This window comes from Octopus bimaculoides, chromosome 9 (assembly GCF_046866305.1).
Source record: "Octopus bimaculoides isolate indiv1 chromosome 9, ASM4686630v1, whole genome shotgun sequence".
Classification (NCBI taxonomy): Eukaryota; Metazoa; Mollusca; class Cephalopoda; order Octopoda; family Octopodidae; genus Octopus; species Octopus bimaculoides.
In genome coordinates, this window is record NC_142936.1 from 22,150,878 (window position 1) to 22,166,902 (window position 16,025).

A 16,025-nucleotide genomic window follows, 5' to 3' on the forward strand; every position below is an offset into this window, starting at 1 on the left:
ACGATGTAAATTCCGGAATATTCCAGTGACCCTCAATATTGTTGTCTTTGAAAGACCTTATGATGGCACGATGTCACCTAAAATCTATAACTAGCGAGTTTTGTCTTATATCTTTTACTTGTTTCAGTTATTAGATTGCGGCCATTCTGGGGCACCACCTTGAAGAATTTTTAGTTGAACGAATCGACCCCAGTATATATTATTTTGTAAAGCCTGGTACTTTTTCTATCAATATCTTTTGCCGAACCGCTAAGTTATGAGCAGGTAAGCATACCAACACCGGTTGTCAAGTGGTGGAAGGGACGAACACATACACAAAGACACGCACAAATACACACACACACACACACACACACACACACACACACACACACACACACACACACACACACACACACACACATAATACGACGGGCTTCTCTCAGTTTCCGTCTACCAAATCCACTCACAAGGCATTGGTCAGCTCGAGGCTATAGCAGAAGACATTTGCCCACTCAGTGAGACTGAACCTGGAGCCATGAAGTTGGGAAGCAAACTTCTTTACTACAAAATGTTGTCATGATGCGGTTTCTAGTGTTGCATCTTTTCGGCTCTATTGAAAGACAGAGGAGGAAGGTTGTGAAAGTGGTGCGTGTTCCGTAAAGAAAGGATTTATGCAGTGCATCTTTGTGCTGGATGCTAGATTACAGGGAGAAAAAATGAAGTAGTAGAAACTAGGGTTCTTGAGGCGCGAGGTCTAGTTTACTGTGTTTTGCTATATTGGCAAATATTCGTTCACCACTGACAACGGTCGCTTCTCATCAGGGGCATACATTCCGGGTGCGCTAGGTGTACACTACACGCCCATCGAAAATGGCAAATTCATTATAAATATTAACCTTACTCATTAATTTAATCACAAATCATAATAGAAAACTTTGTTATTCTTCTGCTTGAAATTTTGCGGCGGGTGTTTTGAAATAACACTGCACACCTCACAGCGCATTGTAGCAAAATATGGTACCAGGCGTATCGTAGGATAATAGGATAGCAAAAGATTAATGATGAGGGGTATGCGACCGCTTTGACAGTACGGTTGCATGTTCGTTTTCGTGGTGAAAAATTGTACGTTTAAATTAATTTAAAATTCTTAAACTAAAACTGATTTTTTTTTACAATATCACCATATAACTTTGATCTTAATTTGTTTTCAAAGCTAATAACAAAATGATTTATTGTACGATGAGTTTATCGAACATTTTGCGTCTCAAAGAAGAACAGAACTTACATATAAGTAATTTAAATAAGTAAAATTATATGGTTTCTTATTTTTCAGTGTGAGCGCATAAGAAAATTATGGCTTATTTTAGAATGCTTACAGTTTATTGTTGTTGGCACTCCGTCGCTTACGACGTCGAGGGTTCCAGTTGATCTTTTTTTTTTTCGACCAACGGAACAGCCTGCTCGTGAAATTAACGTGCAAGTGGCTGAGCACTCCACAGACACGTGTACCCTTAACGTAGTTCTCGGAGATATTCAGCGTGACACAGTGTGACAAGGCTGACCCTTTGAATTACAGGCACAATAGAAACAGGAAGTAAGAGTGAGAGAAAGTTGTGGTGAAAGAGTACAGCAGGGTTCGCCACCATCCCCTGTCAGAGCCTCGTGGAGCTTTAGGTGTTTTCGCTCAATAAACACTCACAACGCCCGGTCTGGGAATCGAAACCGCGATCCTATGACCACGAGTCCGCTGCCCTAACCACTGGGCCATTGCGCCTCCACTTTACAGTTTATAGAGTATTATTAATTCAGTGAAATATACCTGTGCCATGTACTTGTATCCCAATTAGTGCCATACACCTGTGTCTCAATTGAATTAAGTTTACCCTATTTACATTTTAGATCCTGCATTTTGAATAGAAATACACAGCTTGTATGCCTAATTTGTGTAATGCTAATGTTAATCATTGTATGGTCAGTGTGGCAGCACACCCAATGACAACAATCACCATATGCCACTACTTCTCATTATAGTTATCTAGTTACGTACCATCTCTACCTTAGCTTTGTACTCACAACCGTCTCTTCTCTTTTTATCATTCAAATTGTATCTCCCTTCTAATTCCCGCACAGATCACTTTGTCCACTCCTTCCATCCTAGAACTTCAATCGCCTGGAACTGTGGTCCTACATACGTCGACTTGCAACTGTTCCCGATGAATATCAATCAACTTCATAAGTGTCACACAAATTAAATATATCTTGTTAGCAACCGTGCATATGATTTACGAAGATCATGTGCACGTTTGCCTTTTCCCGACCCAGACCATAAAATGTAGAACAGGTATTTTCGCTGCAATCTTGGGTTAACATTTTAGGTGAATGTAATTAAACTCAAGTCTTTGGGAGAACATCCAGTTTCCAAATCTGTCTAAAGCAGATTTGGAAACTGGATTTGAAAGCAGATTTAGATACTGCACTGCGTTGAAGTGATATTTTTTCTTCCAGTTTTTCCTGTAGACACGCAGACCTTTGACCAACTGATACGTTTAGTGTAGCTTGATCAAAAAGTGCGTTTCCAAAATACTTTAAATCGTTCTTTAATGGGTATCTTATCTGCTTCCATATCATTACCGCTTATTGTTCTATAGACGTTTTGGGGGTTTGTTTCCAATTGCATACTTTGGAGAGAGCCACTTTCCCCTAATATTATATCCCTTAAACCAATTATGTACGACAGATGTGTTTTCGTATTAAAAATAAGTGTTTGGAGTTGTGTTTGTTCAATGTTTTATATAATACTTACTTATCAAAAATGATATACATGTTTCATATTTTTTCTAGATTTATCTACTGTCATTTTCCTTCATTGCATTGTGTCTCTATGCTGCATATTAGTTTACCTTTCCTGTCGCCTACTTTACGTCATTGGCTCTTATCTTTTGTAACCGTACATTGTTTATTTAAACCTACATTTTCTTTTATTGTGGTTATGCAAACGTATAGAAAATCGTTTAACTCACTAAAATAACTAAATATTATTGTCATGATGTCAAATTCCTGTTTTATTTTTATTGATTATAGCTTTTCTTAATTTATGTTGATCTTTAAGAGTAATTTTTCTTAGCTGCTGTTTATTCGTAAGAGTTATAACAGGTATTCTCAGCTGGTTTCTCTGCTTTACTGAACGTTTTGATGGGCTGCTTGGCATAGAAATCAATAAAATTAAATAAAACAAATCAAACATGAAACACACATTAAATAAAATCAAATAGTAAACTTGAAAAATTCAATTTAGCTTTTTAAAAAATGCAATCTAGCAGAAAACAAATTTTTAAAAAAACCATCCTAACAAACACTGATGTTACACTTATATTGATTTAAAATGCTTGCCAATGATCTTAAAATATATTTGGTGGCTACGATATAGTTTACTATTGGCTGCACAATATACATCATTTTCAGAAACCAAACGGTTGTTTACCTTTGATCTGACTTTGAGAAATGAAGAAAAACTACCTTCACAAAAATACATAGATGGTAAAAAAAGCGCAGGATTTTGAGTATCTGGTCAATGACATCAGGATAACTGTTTGATGTGCAGGTTGCTTGCGAGAGATGATAAGCTGTTGTGAAGAACTTATACAGTTAGGTCGTTCTTTAATTCCAATAATTTCTCTTTAATCGGTTCTAGGTTTTTTTTTTTTCAGCTTTTCTTATGAATGGGCTGATGATAATCGGGACATTTTCTTGGAAAGTTGAAGTTTTTACTTCCTTTTTTTTTTGTGGTACGATTTAATTTTTGCATTTTTTAAGATTGTTTCGTAAGGAAATTTAAATTTACAAATTAGATATTTTTAATTTCATTTCCCTTTCTTTTTCTTCAATCGATTTTATGTAAACTTAATCTCACCCACACATTGTAAATTGTCGGTGCAACCTCCCCTTTGGTCAATGCCCCCAGGCAAAAAAAAACTGTCGTCGTCATCATCATCATCATCATCATCGTCATTGATGCCATCAGTGTCCATATCATCGTTGTTATTATTAAAAAGGGTAAAGACCCCTTCGGTCATGAATGACCGTGGGATTGCACCTAGAAGGTTCACCTCCGAGGCACAAGTTCGGGCAAGGTTGTTTATGGAAGACCAGCAGCTTGGCACCAGCGACATCATAACTCATTTCTACAGAACTGGAACAACGTAAAAAAAAAAATGTCTTGCTCAAGGATACAACACACAGCCGGTCAGGGAATCGAACTCATAAACTCAAAACTGTGAACTCGATGTGCTAACCACTTAGTCATGCGCCTTCATTGTTATTATTATTGTTATTAATACTATTACTATTATTAGGGTAGCGAGCTGGAACAGTCATAAGAGCGATTGGGAGAAATCCTTTGCAGTGTTTTTTCTGGTTCATTTCGTTGAGTTTAAATTCTGCTGGCGTCAACTTTGCCTTTCATCCCTCCGAATTCGGAAAAAAAAATATCGGTCAAGTACCCAAGATGCTGTAATCGACTGTCCCCTTCTCCACCCCCAAATTTCAGTCATTGTGCTTACTGTAAAAAAATTATTATTATTATTATTATTATTATTATTATTATTATTATTATTATTATTATATGAAGGCGGCGATCTCGCTGAATCGTTAGCGCGCTTACGTTCTGAGTTCAAATTCCGCCGAGGTCAACTTTGCTTTTCATCCATTCGGGGTCGATAAATTAAGTAAAAGTTGAGTACTGGGGTCGATGTGATAGACTGTCCCCCTCCCCACAAAATCCAGGCCGTGTGCCTATAGTAGAAAGGATTATTATTATTATTATTATTATTATTATTATTATGGTTATTATTCGAAGGCGGCGATCTGGCAGAATCGTTAGCGCGCTGGACGAAATGCTTAGCGGTATTTCGCCTATCGCAACGTTCTGAGTTCAAATTCCGCCGAAGTCGACTTTGCCTTTTATCCTTTCGGGGTCAATAAATGAAGTATCAGTTACACACTGAGATCGATGTAATCGACGCATCCCCTCCCCCAAAATGGCTGCCCTTGTGGAAAAATTTGAAATTATCATTATTATTATTATTATTAAGGCGGCGAGCTGGCAGAAGTGTTAGCACGCTGGACGAAATGCTTAGCAGTATTTCACCCGTCGCTATGTTCTGAGTTCAGATTCTGTCGTGGTCGACTTTACTTTTCATCCTTTCGGGGTCGATGAAATAAGTACCAGTTACGCACTGAGGTCGATGTAATCGACTTAATCCTTTTCCCCAAATTTGAGGCTTTGTGCTCCCAGTAGAAAGGATTGTTGTTATTATCATTATCATTATTATTATTATTATTATTATTTATTTATTTATTTATTGTCTCTGCACAACTTCTAACGCTGGAGATGAACTACAGTGTCAGCTGTTCACTACCAGTGAACTAAGGTAATACCTCTTATTTTTCGAGCACCATCCGGAGTATTCGAGTGGTCCTAAGCAGTGCTGTTTTCTGCAAGTGCTCCACCATTATTGCAGCCCCTATTTGTTCCATGTACTTCTCAAGATTTTTACTCACTGTCTCCAAGGCTCCGACAATTAATGGTACTACTACCACTTTTTCATCGACCACAATTGCTTAACCTCCCAAGCTAACCTGTTATATCTATCGACTTTTCTTTCTTCTTTATCGCATACTTTGTTATCAGCTGGGCATGTTATATCTATGACCCAGCATCGTTTGCTTTCTTTCTCAATTACCACAATGTGTAGTTTCCCCATTATTATTATTATTATTATTATTATTATTATGATTATTATTATTCCTTCGTAACACAGTGTAGTTAAAAATGCACCGGAGTCTTTAGTCATCTGTCAAGTCACAACAAGGACTTCAGACAGATAATACTTTCCTTAAGATGTGCGCTGTGCCCAATAAGGCTGCTATTTGCAAGACATAAATCTTGTATGGGATTTCCAGTTGCCTTAAGAAGTCTTGATGTTTCAATGGGATTCAATCCAACGCTCCGATCACCACCGGTATCACTTTTACATTACCCTCTCGCATTCCATTCAGTCTTGCCATTTCCACTTTCAATTCGGAGTACTTGGTGATTTTGTTTCAACCTCTTTACTCACAACATTTATGCCATTTGGTATGGCTACATCAATAATCTGACACTATTTGTCTCTCTTATTCTATATGACAATATCCGGCCGACGGTGTACGATTACACGATTCGTCTGAAAACCATAGCCCCAGAGTATCGTTACTTTTCCATCTTCCTGAATAACTTTACTTGGTACATGCTCATACCAGTTCTCTGTTACTTCATAATGGTATTTACGGCATAAGACCCAATGAAGATACACACACATTATCATGGCAGTGCTTGTATTCTTTTTGTGCAAGGCTCTCACATCCACTTAACAAGTGGGTCACATTTTCCACACTCTTTCTACAGAATTTGCATTTCTGGGTGTCTATTGTTGTTGTTGTTGTTATTATTATTATTATTATTATTGTTATTGTTATTATTATTATTATTATTATTATTATTATACATTAGTCTTATTTTCATTGCCTATCCTATTCTTGAGTGGTAGACCTGATTTGTCATCCAGTTCAAACTCCCCCTCCAACTGGTTCTTTTCTTCAGTGAATTCCACTTTGTTGCAGCCTAGTCTTCGGTCTAAGAATTAACTCGCTGCCTTACTCTCTGAAGCTTGAAAGTATCTGAAAAAAGTCAAGGGCGCTGCTCTCTTTTTCTGACTAAGCCCTTAAAATTATTCTTTTCTACTCTAGGCACAAAGCCCGAAATATTGGGGGAGGAGGCCATCGATTAGATCGGCCCCAGTACGCAACTGGTACTTAATTTATCGACTCCGAAAGGATGAAAGGCAAAGTTGACCTCGGCGGAATTTGAACGCAGAACGTAAAGACACGAAATACCGCTAAGCATTTCGCCCGGCGTGCTAACGTTTCTGCCAGCTCACCGCCTTAGCCGTTAAAATTAATAAAATAAAACTTCTCCATTATAATTACGGTGCATAAAGCATAGTTAAAAGCTTGTCTAGTAATAAGAATTCCTACCTTCACTCGAGTAGAATCACGCCTTCTTAGATCCCTGTTCTAAATTTTAACCTATGCTAGTGTTGAGTTTACCCTTTACACTTCAGAGTTGATAAAATAAGTAACAGTAGCACACTGAGATATTTTCAATCAATTGCTGTGTTCGTTCGTCTGCGATCAATGAAGACCATTACTCTCGACTACGCGGCGATTCAACGTGGGCCGCCGCCACATGTAGACCCTGATGTGTAGCTTCAACTACTTCCGCTACGCATCTTCAGTTCAAGGAATCCGCGGAAATGGCGGTGATGATAGTGATATTTCACTGTCGTAATCATTCGTGGTACCCCAAGAACTATAACAAAAGGCCAGCCGTTTGTTAATGGCTTGAAGAAGCTCACGTCAGTTGTGCTCAAAATTATGAATTACGCATGATCTAGTTTTAAGTGAGGAGAATTTGAGCAGCATCATCCACACACTCTTGTCTCAAATTATCTAAAATCAGCTACAAAACAAGGGCAGTTGAAGATGAAAGAAGATTCAGAAGTTGCTGGAGACTTGACAGTGTTTGACACGGAATGATTTGTAGAGCTTTGTTTTGATATTTCTGTCAGGCTTATTTCTGCTACCCCTGCCTTTCACAATTGGAGGCGCAATGGCCCAGTGGTTAGGGCAGCGGACTCGCGGTCATAGGATCGCAGTTTCGATTCCCAAACCGGGCATTCTGAGTGTTTATTGAGCGAAAACACCTAAAGCTCCACGAGGCGCCGGCAGGGGATGGTGGCGAACCCTGTTGTACTCTTCCACCACAACTTTCTCTCACTCTTACTTCCTGTTTCTGTTGTGCCTGTAATTCAAAGGGCCAGCCTTGTCACACTGTGTCACGCTCAATATCCCCGAGAACTATGTTAAGGGTACACGTGTCGGTGGAGTGCTCAGCCACTTGCACGTTAATTTCACGAGCAGACTGTTCCGTTGATCGGATCAACTGGAACACTCGACGTCGTAAGCGACGGAGTGCCAACAACAACAACCTTTTACAAAACTTTCCGGTCGTTCAATGACAGTCTTACCCGCAAAGCAATGGGGGTTCGAAATCTAAATTTTTAATATCCTAGACCAGTCGTGAGCAAACTGCGACCTTGATTTTTTTCTTTTTTAGTAGTGCAGCCCACTTGAAGATGAACCGTGTCTCATGCAGCCCGCTTCTCGAAAAAGGTTGCCCATGCTTGTTCTCGGTGGATGTTCTGATTACAAGCAGAGAGAGGGCATCACACTCAGTGGTTTTATTGTGAAGTGGTCCCCAACTCGTATATTTTTATATTCGTGCACAGAAATGCTAGATAGCCGTTGACCTTGTGCTGGATTTACCCAACCCTTTAGCAAATTTGGCTTTTATCTTTCCTGGGTCACCAAGTTAGTCTGATAGGAGTGTCGCATTAGTCGCTGACGAGCCAACCATGAAACAGGTTCTACTGGATTACGCGTTACCAGTAGCAATGACAATTGACCTGACACACAACCAGTAGATTATAACCCACCCACTGGGTATGTATGTATGTATGTATGTATGTATGTATGTATGTATATGTAGATGTCATTGTTCAGTTTATTTCAAGATTTCTTGCCAATAGAGAAAGAACCGGTTTCTAACCTAAATCCAAGGCTCCTTCATTGGAATTTCAACATCAACAACAGGTTTTTTTTGTATGAATGTATGTATGTGTGTATGTATGTATGTATGTATGTATGTATGTATGTATGTATGTATGCATGTATGTGCAGATTTGTATGTTTTATGTATGTATTCTCATGCATATAGTTACATATCTAGACATGCTCATATATATTAAAATGATAAATTTTTGGAAAGTTTTACAAATTTTAACAGTTCCAGTGATGGATTGGATCTGTAGTCTTCGAATTAGCTTTCTCCTTTCTGGTTTTGAGAAACTTAATTTCTCAAGATTGGTATTTAGGCAGTGTGTTACATATCCCAGTGACCCAATAATTACAGGGATAGAGTAACTGCAGATTTCTCAGTAGTTCAACATAGGTGTTCTCTTTTTCACTGGTCTTCAGCTTTACATTAACATCCGCTGAGCAACTAATTTCCACAACCGTGCACAGTTCCTCTTCTCTATCCCAAATCATATGTATGTATGTATGTATGTATGTATGTATGTATGTATGTATGAAAAAATTTATATAGTCCTTCCTATAAAGAATCTTGCAAACCAAATACAGAAACGAAGTATACGTGTGTGTGTGTGTGTGTGTGTGTGTGTGTGTGTGTAATACTTTGTCTAGTTAAATATAGCACTCTCTCAGGTTTTAGAGAAATAAACACTACATAACAGGGAATATTGCGTTATGTATAAATAGTTGTTATTTATAAACTAGTTTACGTGGTTTATAAAATAGCAGTCAAGTCTGTCTCAAATCACATCCCACAGTTTTAAATAATGAAGGACACATTGGACAATAAAGTTTTTGATATGTATGTATATAGAAAGACGAGATGGTCACGACTGGAACAACAGCAGCAACAACAAGCTCCACCGACTTGTCAAATGAATCATTATTTAAAGTAGTAAACCTGTGAAGGCCTTCCCATTGTGGCCATCACATCTCTTAGACGGCGAGCTGACAGAATCGTAGCACACCAAGCAAAATGCTCAGCGGTATTTCGTCCGTCTTTACGATCTGAGTTCAAATTCCGCCGAGGTTTAGTTTGCCTTTCATCCTTTCGGGGTCGATAAATTAAGTACCAGTGGAGTACTGAGGTCGATGTAATCGACTTAACCTCTCATCCAAATTTTCAGGCCCTGCGCCTATAGTAGAAAGAATTATTATTATTATTATTACTATTATTATTATTATTATTATTATTATTATTATTATTATTATTATTATTATTATTATTTTTTTTTTTTTTTTTGAAAAGGATTGACGTAACTCTTCACGAAGGTAAATAGTCAAAACGAAGAGCGCGATTTTAGATGTTTTATTTTTTGAACAACATTTCGACAGAACGTCTGTCTTTCTCAAGTTCAAACCAAAAGGTGATTGAAAATTCAAAATTTCAGAAACCAAACGTAAACTATGAACGTGAGTAATCAGCGTCCATACGTTGATAGAATGACATCATCAGCTTTTGTCAGTTTTTTAATAAGCAGAAAGAAAGAAAGAAAAAGGAAGACGACAGAAAAAGAAAGAAAAAGAGAGAAAGAAGAATATTCAATCAAACAGTTTTGTATAAATTTGATGATATTCTCCTGTCATCTTATTCATTCCTCCAGGGCGTGATGTCAATAACCCGCAAACATATTTCTCCTCATGCATTCTGAGAAGTGAAAGTGGGGTACATTCAGGATATCTTTTGAGAATGTGCACTTTCAAATCTTCTTCAAAATTGCAGCCGCTTGAAACGAAATGTTCAGCAAGTTCTGTTGAACTACTGTTCTTGTGCCTGACGTCGAATCTGTGCCCATTAAACCTTTTGTTTAATTGTTCCGTTGTACAACCAACATAAATCAAGTTATGTTTCGTGCATTCTGCACCGTACACTAAATGGGAATCTTTGCAGGTTCCCCCTTCTGTATAAATCATAACATTTCTATTATGATTTTTGATGGTATTCACTTCACTCATGTTGTTGCACAATGAACAGGGCTTACCTCTCTTGCGGCTGTTCTTTAAGGTACAGCGTGTAGATACTCCAATGTTCGTTTTCTTGGAGTCAGATATAGAGGTCAATAATTCTTTTATGTTCTTATTCCGTCGAAAGGCTACAATGGGCGGCTGAGGAAATGTTTGTTTGAAACTGGGATATTTTTTCACCACATGTTGGTAACTTTCATGCAACACTTTTGAAATGCCAGCGAAACGTCGGTGCCAGTTAATCACTAAAGGAATTCTGTAATCTGTTGTATTTTGTTTGCTAAGATTAAGCGTGTAGGTTTTACTATCTTTGCTAATCTTAGCTATTTCACTTGCTATTTCCTTTAAACGTGATTCACTGTAACCTCGTTTAACATAATGACATACAAAAGCATTTGCATGTTTCCAGTAATCCCCTATGTCAGTGCAAATCCGTTTTATCCTCAAAAATTGGGATTTCGGATTTGACCGAATAAGATGATGTGGATGATCGGAGCGGCGGTGGAGATATATGTGGGATGACGTTGGCTTGCAAAATAACTCTGTCATTATTCTGCCTCCAGAAAACTTGACTTTCGTGTCCAAAAATTCAACGCTAGTTTTTGAAAAACTAGACGTAAATTTTATATTGGACTTAAAGCCATAGTTTCTAGCAAAACAATCACAGAAATGCAAGAAGTCCATTAAACTATCCTGTGATCCTTCCCAGACAAAAAATACGTCGTCAATGAACCGTAACCAGAGTATTGGTTCATGACCATGAAGGGATTTGAAAGTCATCAGTAACTTTGTCTCAAAATTTGTCATAAAGACATTAGCGAAATTAACTGCCATGGGGGTACCCATGGCGCAACCCTTCGTCTGGTGGTAGAATCTTTGTCTAAACTGCATTGTGTTACTTTCTAACACAAACCTCAATAATCTACAGAGAACTTGCTGAACATTTCGTTTCAAGCGGCTGCAATTTTGAAGAAGATTTGAAAGTGCACATTCTCAAAAAATATCCTGAATGTACCCCACTTTCACTTCTCAGAATGTATGAGGAGAAATATGTTTGCGGGTTATTGACATCACGCCCTGGAGGAATGAATAAGATGACAGGAGAATATCATCAAATTTATACAAAACTGTTTGATTGAATATTCTTCTTTCTCTCTTTTTCTTTTCTCTTTCTGTCGTCTTCCTTTTTCTTTCTTTCTTTCTGCTTATTCAAAAACTGACAAAAGCTGATGATGTCATTCTATCAACGTATGGACGCTGATTACTCACGTTCATAGTTTACGTTTGGTTTCTGAAATTTTGAATTTTCAATCACCTTTTGGTTTGAACTTGAGAAAGACAGACGTTCTGTCGAAATGTTCAAAAAATAAAACATCTAAAATCGCGCTCTTCGTTTTGACTATTATTATTATTATTATTATTATTATCATTCTATGTTTGACTTTTGCTTTGCATTTGTACAAGTTGGATCCAAGTCTCACCCAGAGACCTCAAGAGGCAACAAGTTATTATTATTATTATTATTATTATTATTATTATTATTATTATTATTATTATTATTATTATTATTATTATTATTATTATTATTATTATTATTATTATTATTATTATTGAAAAGGCGGCGAGTTGGCAGAATCATTAGCACGCTGGGCAAAATACTTAGCAGTATTTCGTCCGTCCTTATGCTTCGAGTTCAAATTCTGCCGAAGTTGATTTTGTCTTTCATCCTTTCGTGGTCGATAAAACAAGTACCAGTCAAATACTGAGGTCGATGAAATCGACTAGTCCCTTCCTCTAAAAGCAATTTCAGGCCTTGTGCCTATAATAGAAAGAATTATTATATATTACTGAATTTAAGGCGCATCTGCACCTCTCTCTCTCTTTAGGACATGGTGTGATTTAAGGGCAAGTCGCTTGCTATTTCTACGAAGCGTACTCGTAGAAACCTCCTTGCAGGTCGTGTATGATGTTATTATCGTTTAACCTCGAGTCAGCCTTGATCCAGAAGATTTATGATCGAATTCTAAATTTTATTTTTATTTTTTGTAACAGTGTATCCTAACTCACATTATTTAAAGTGTCCTTTATTTGCCACAAGGCCGAAAGATGAGAGTGGACAATACAGAGACAGACATAAAGTATGGGAGGTTACATATAATAATGAAATAACAAAAAAAAAAATTAATAAAATAAAAATATAAAAAATAAAGTACACACGGTATACATTGGAAAAGAAGGAACATATGCATAGCATACAAAGATAAAAAAAAATCAGGGAGAATGATAGAGATTTGACCCTCCTGATACAGGAACACCTCCAGAGATAAACGAAGAACTCCACTGCCTGAGATTTTCCTGAAACCCTAGGAGCAAGTGTCCTCTCCAATTCCTTCGCTCCGACTCACAGGTCTACACTTAAAGAGGTACCATTCACTCTTGCCATTTTCGCAACTTTCACCCACCTTTCAATAAACTCATTCGAGGACAGCACTTCCCTCTCCACTCTCAATTTCCTCTTCAAGTGAAGCTTGAAAAAGTCAATGAGAGCTCTACCAAAGAGGAATGTATCTGTTCTCATGCCTTTCATCGTTGTCCATCAAACAATCTCTTTTGCCACAGCCACCAGGCAAAGGAAAGATGCCTTGCCTGCCCGATTGAAAGAGGGCGGCGGTGCAAACATCACTACAGACTACAAACATCGGCCGATAGATGGATCCGTCCCACACGTAACAGCAGCTGTTCAACGTAACCCTACAAGTCAGTAATGCCCGGACACTGAACGAGGGCGTGCAGAACGGTTTCATCACTCTGTGCGCACCTGGGACGAGTCCGTCTGACAGCACATCGGCTCCAACCTGGTCAAGCAGTAACCGGGACGAAGCACGACAGTCAGGCGATAAATGATAGAAGAGGCGATGTAAGCATTCACCACCTCTACCCGACCTTTCAGGGATAGCTTCTTTCAGCTTATTTCTGGGTAAGACTGGCCACTCTCTTCGCCACCTCATCCCAGTTCTTATCAACCTGGAGGTCGGGACGAAACAAGACCACGAGCGCTTTAACTAATCCGTCAGTCCAGCGTCCGACGACGCCATCCGATGGCATCGTCTCACCTCTCCAAGAGCCCAACCACAAACCAACCAATTTGTCGACGTTGATTTTAGCTACTGCAATCAATTCATATTCCTTTAGGATGGTGCCGACCGTCTCCACTTTGGAGGTGTCCGACACCATGACGGTGACATCGCCCGTATATGCTGACATTGTCCTTCCTTGTCCCAGTTCGAAAGGGATGCCCCTTAGCTATTCCAGCTTCAGCAACAGTGGTTCGAATGCCAATACGTTTAGAAGAGGCGACATCGGGCATCCCTCACGGATCGAGCGTGTGATGTCAAACGGCTCCGATAGGTGGCCGTTTACTTTGACCACTGAACAGGTACCGCTGTGCATTGCAGCGAACCAGCCTCTGAAAATGAGTCCAAAACCGCCTGCTTTCAAAACGGCTTCCAAGTAGCGATGATCGACCCTATTGAATGCTTTTGAGTGATCCAAATTGATCAGAACCCCGCCGAAGCCAGCTGTGGTCCCATCTCTTTCTATGATATATCGCATAAGGAGGAGGTTGTTGTGGATAGATCTACTCGGGTTTGCGCATGTTTGCGCTTCTGCGACCAGGCTACAAGCGCCAACCTTTTCGCTAACACCTTGGTCAAAATGTTAAACTCTATGTTTAGCAGAGTTACGGGCCGAAAATTCTCTAGTACGTCCCCATTGTCGGTATCCTTCCTCAGCAGTGTCATCACACCTCTGCCAACTGCACTAGGAATTCTCCCGTTCTGTTGCCAGTTGCAGTAGACATCTGTCAAGAGGTCACCAAACAAATCTGGCATGAATACATAGAATTCGTAAGGCAGACCATCCAAACCGGGCGATCTGCGACTTGTGCAAACGCTCATCGCCTCTCAAATTTCAGCGGCTGTTATCGGCCTTTCACATAACCTCGCGTCAGCTGCCGAGAGCCGCCGCTAGCCGTCCAGGTACGAACTAAAGTCCAATACCGTCGTCGACCCATTGCCCTCTCCAAACAATCACGCGAAGTGCTGCTGAAAAGCCGCACACATCTGCTCGGAGTCGCGTAACGCGCCCATTCCGATCCGTCAAAGACCTGATTGTGGTTTTGTTTCCACGTCGTGTCTCCCATCGGACAGTTTTAGTGCCTTCCTGTTTGAGCGCACGGACCTTAGCTCTAACAACGCAACCTTCGTGTTTCGCTTCGTAAAAATGATCAAGGGTCATTATCGCAGCTAATACATCGGTCGCAATGCCATTTTTAATCGCCTCTTCTAATTTGCTAACGAGTTCGCTTTCTAATCTATTCATTTCTATTGCTAACTCTTTGCTAAACGCTATCGATTCTGCTCTAATCGCCCTCTTCAGGGCGGCCCACCATCGGTTGTTGACGATTGTCCCCGCCAACTGCCGCTTAACTAGTTCGCTAATCCGGTCCCTGTAGTCTTTGCGAGCCGGAAAGGACGTATTTAACTTCCAGTAACCGGGTCCTATCTAACTCGACTGTGCAGATCATAAACTTGTGGTCTGTGTAGCCGACCAGTTTAAATTGTGGACAATCTACACTATCTCTATCCTCTGATCTAACAAATACTCTATCTAGATACGATCTGGATGACCCATTGTGGTTGCTCCATGTCCATACTGGCACATCAGAGAAATCCAGTCGATACCTATCAGATAATTGGAAGTCTCTTAGTAGGTCTTCGAGGATTTTGCATCCCCTTCTTCTGTGTACCAGCCTCACACACGTCTTCTTGAGTCGAAAATCCCATTTCAGTCCCCCACTAGTACTAAATTGAGAGACGTTCCCAGGAAAATTTCTAGACACCTGAAGAATTCTAGCCTTCCAGCTCCTATAGGGGCATAGACGACCACCAGTCTAAGGGCGCCACCTTTGCAACCATTCACATCTAGGACTACCAACCTGCCACCCGGTCCCTAGAAGATTGCTTTTACTTCGAAATCTAAGGATTTTCGGAATAGCACTGCCACCTCGCCGCCCGCTCCCGACACACCATATGATGAGAATATCTCAGTCGTCAAAAATGGGCGCTAATGCTTGCGCATTAGAAATCCTTGTTTCGCTAATTGCAGGCACATCTAAATGGAACGACCTGAGGTCGTTTAGCAAGTGACCTTTCTTCCAGGCTGGCCTCAGACCATGAACATTCACACTCCCTACTCTGAAAAGACCATGTTTATTGGAAAAAACAGAATGGAAGAAGGTCACTTACCTTGGATTTTGAGAGGCTCAG

The 16,025-nt window shown here is 39.6% G+C and overlaps 1 protein-coding gene across 2 annotated transcripts in view; it reads left to right on the forward strand.

Annotated features, from left to right (window-relative positions):
* Positions 1-3,405: 3,405 nt before the first annotated feature.
* Positions 3,406-16,025, forward strand: part of LOC106868019 (transient receptor potential cation channel subfamily A member 1) — a 164,142-nt gene continuing 151,522 nt past the window's right edge. The window contains exon 1 of one of the 2 annotated variants that reach the window (XM_089357265.1): positions 3,406-3,626. In XM_089357265.1, coding sequence (XP_089213391.1) covers positions 3,598-3,626 — 29 coding nt within the window. In that variant the 5' untranslated portion in view covers positions 3,406-3,597. The remainder of the gene's footprint in view (positions 3,627-16,025) is intronic. The other variant, XR_016243073.1, reaches the window with a different exon arrangement.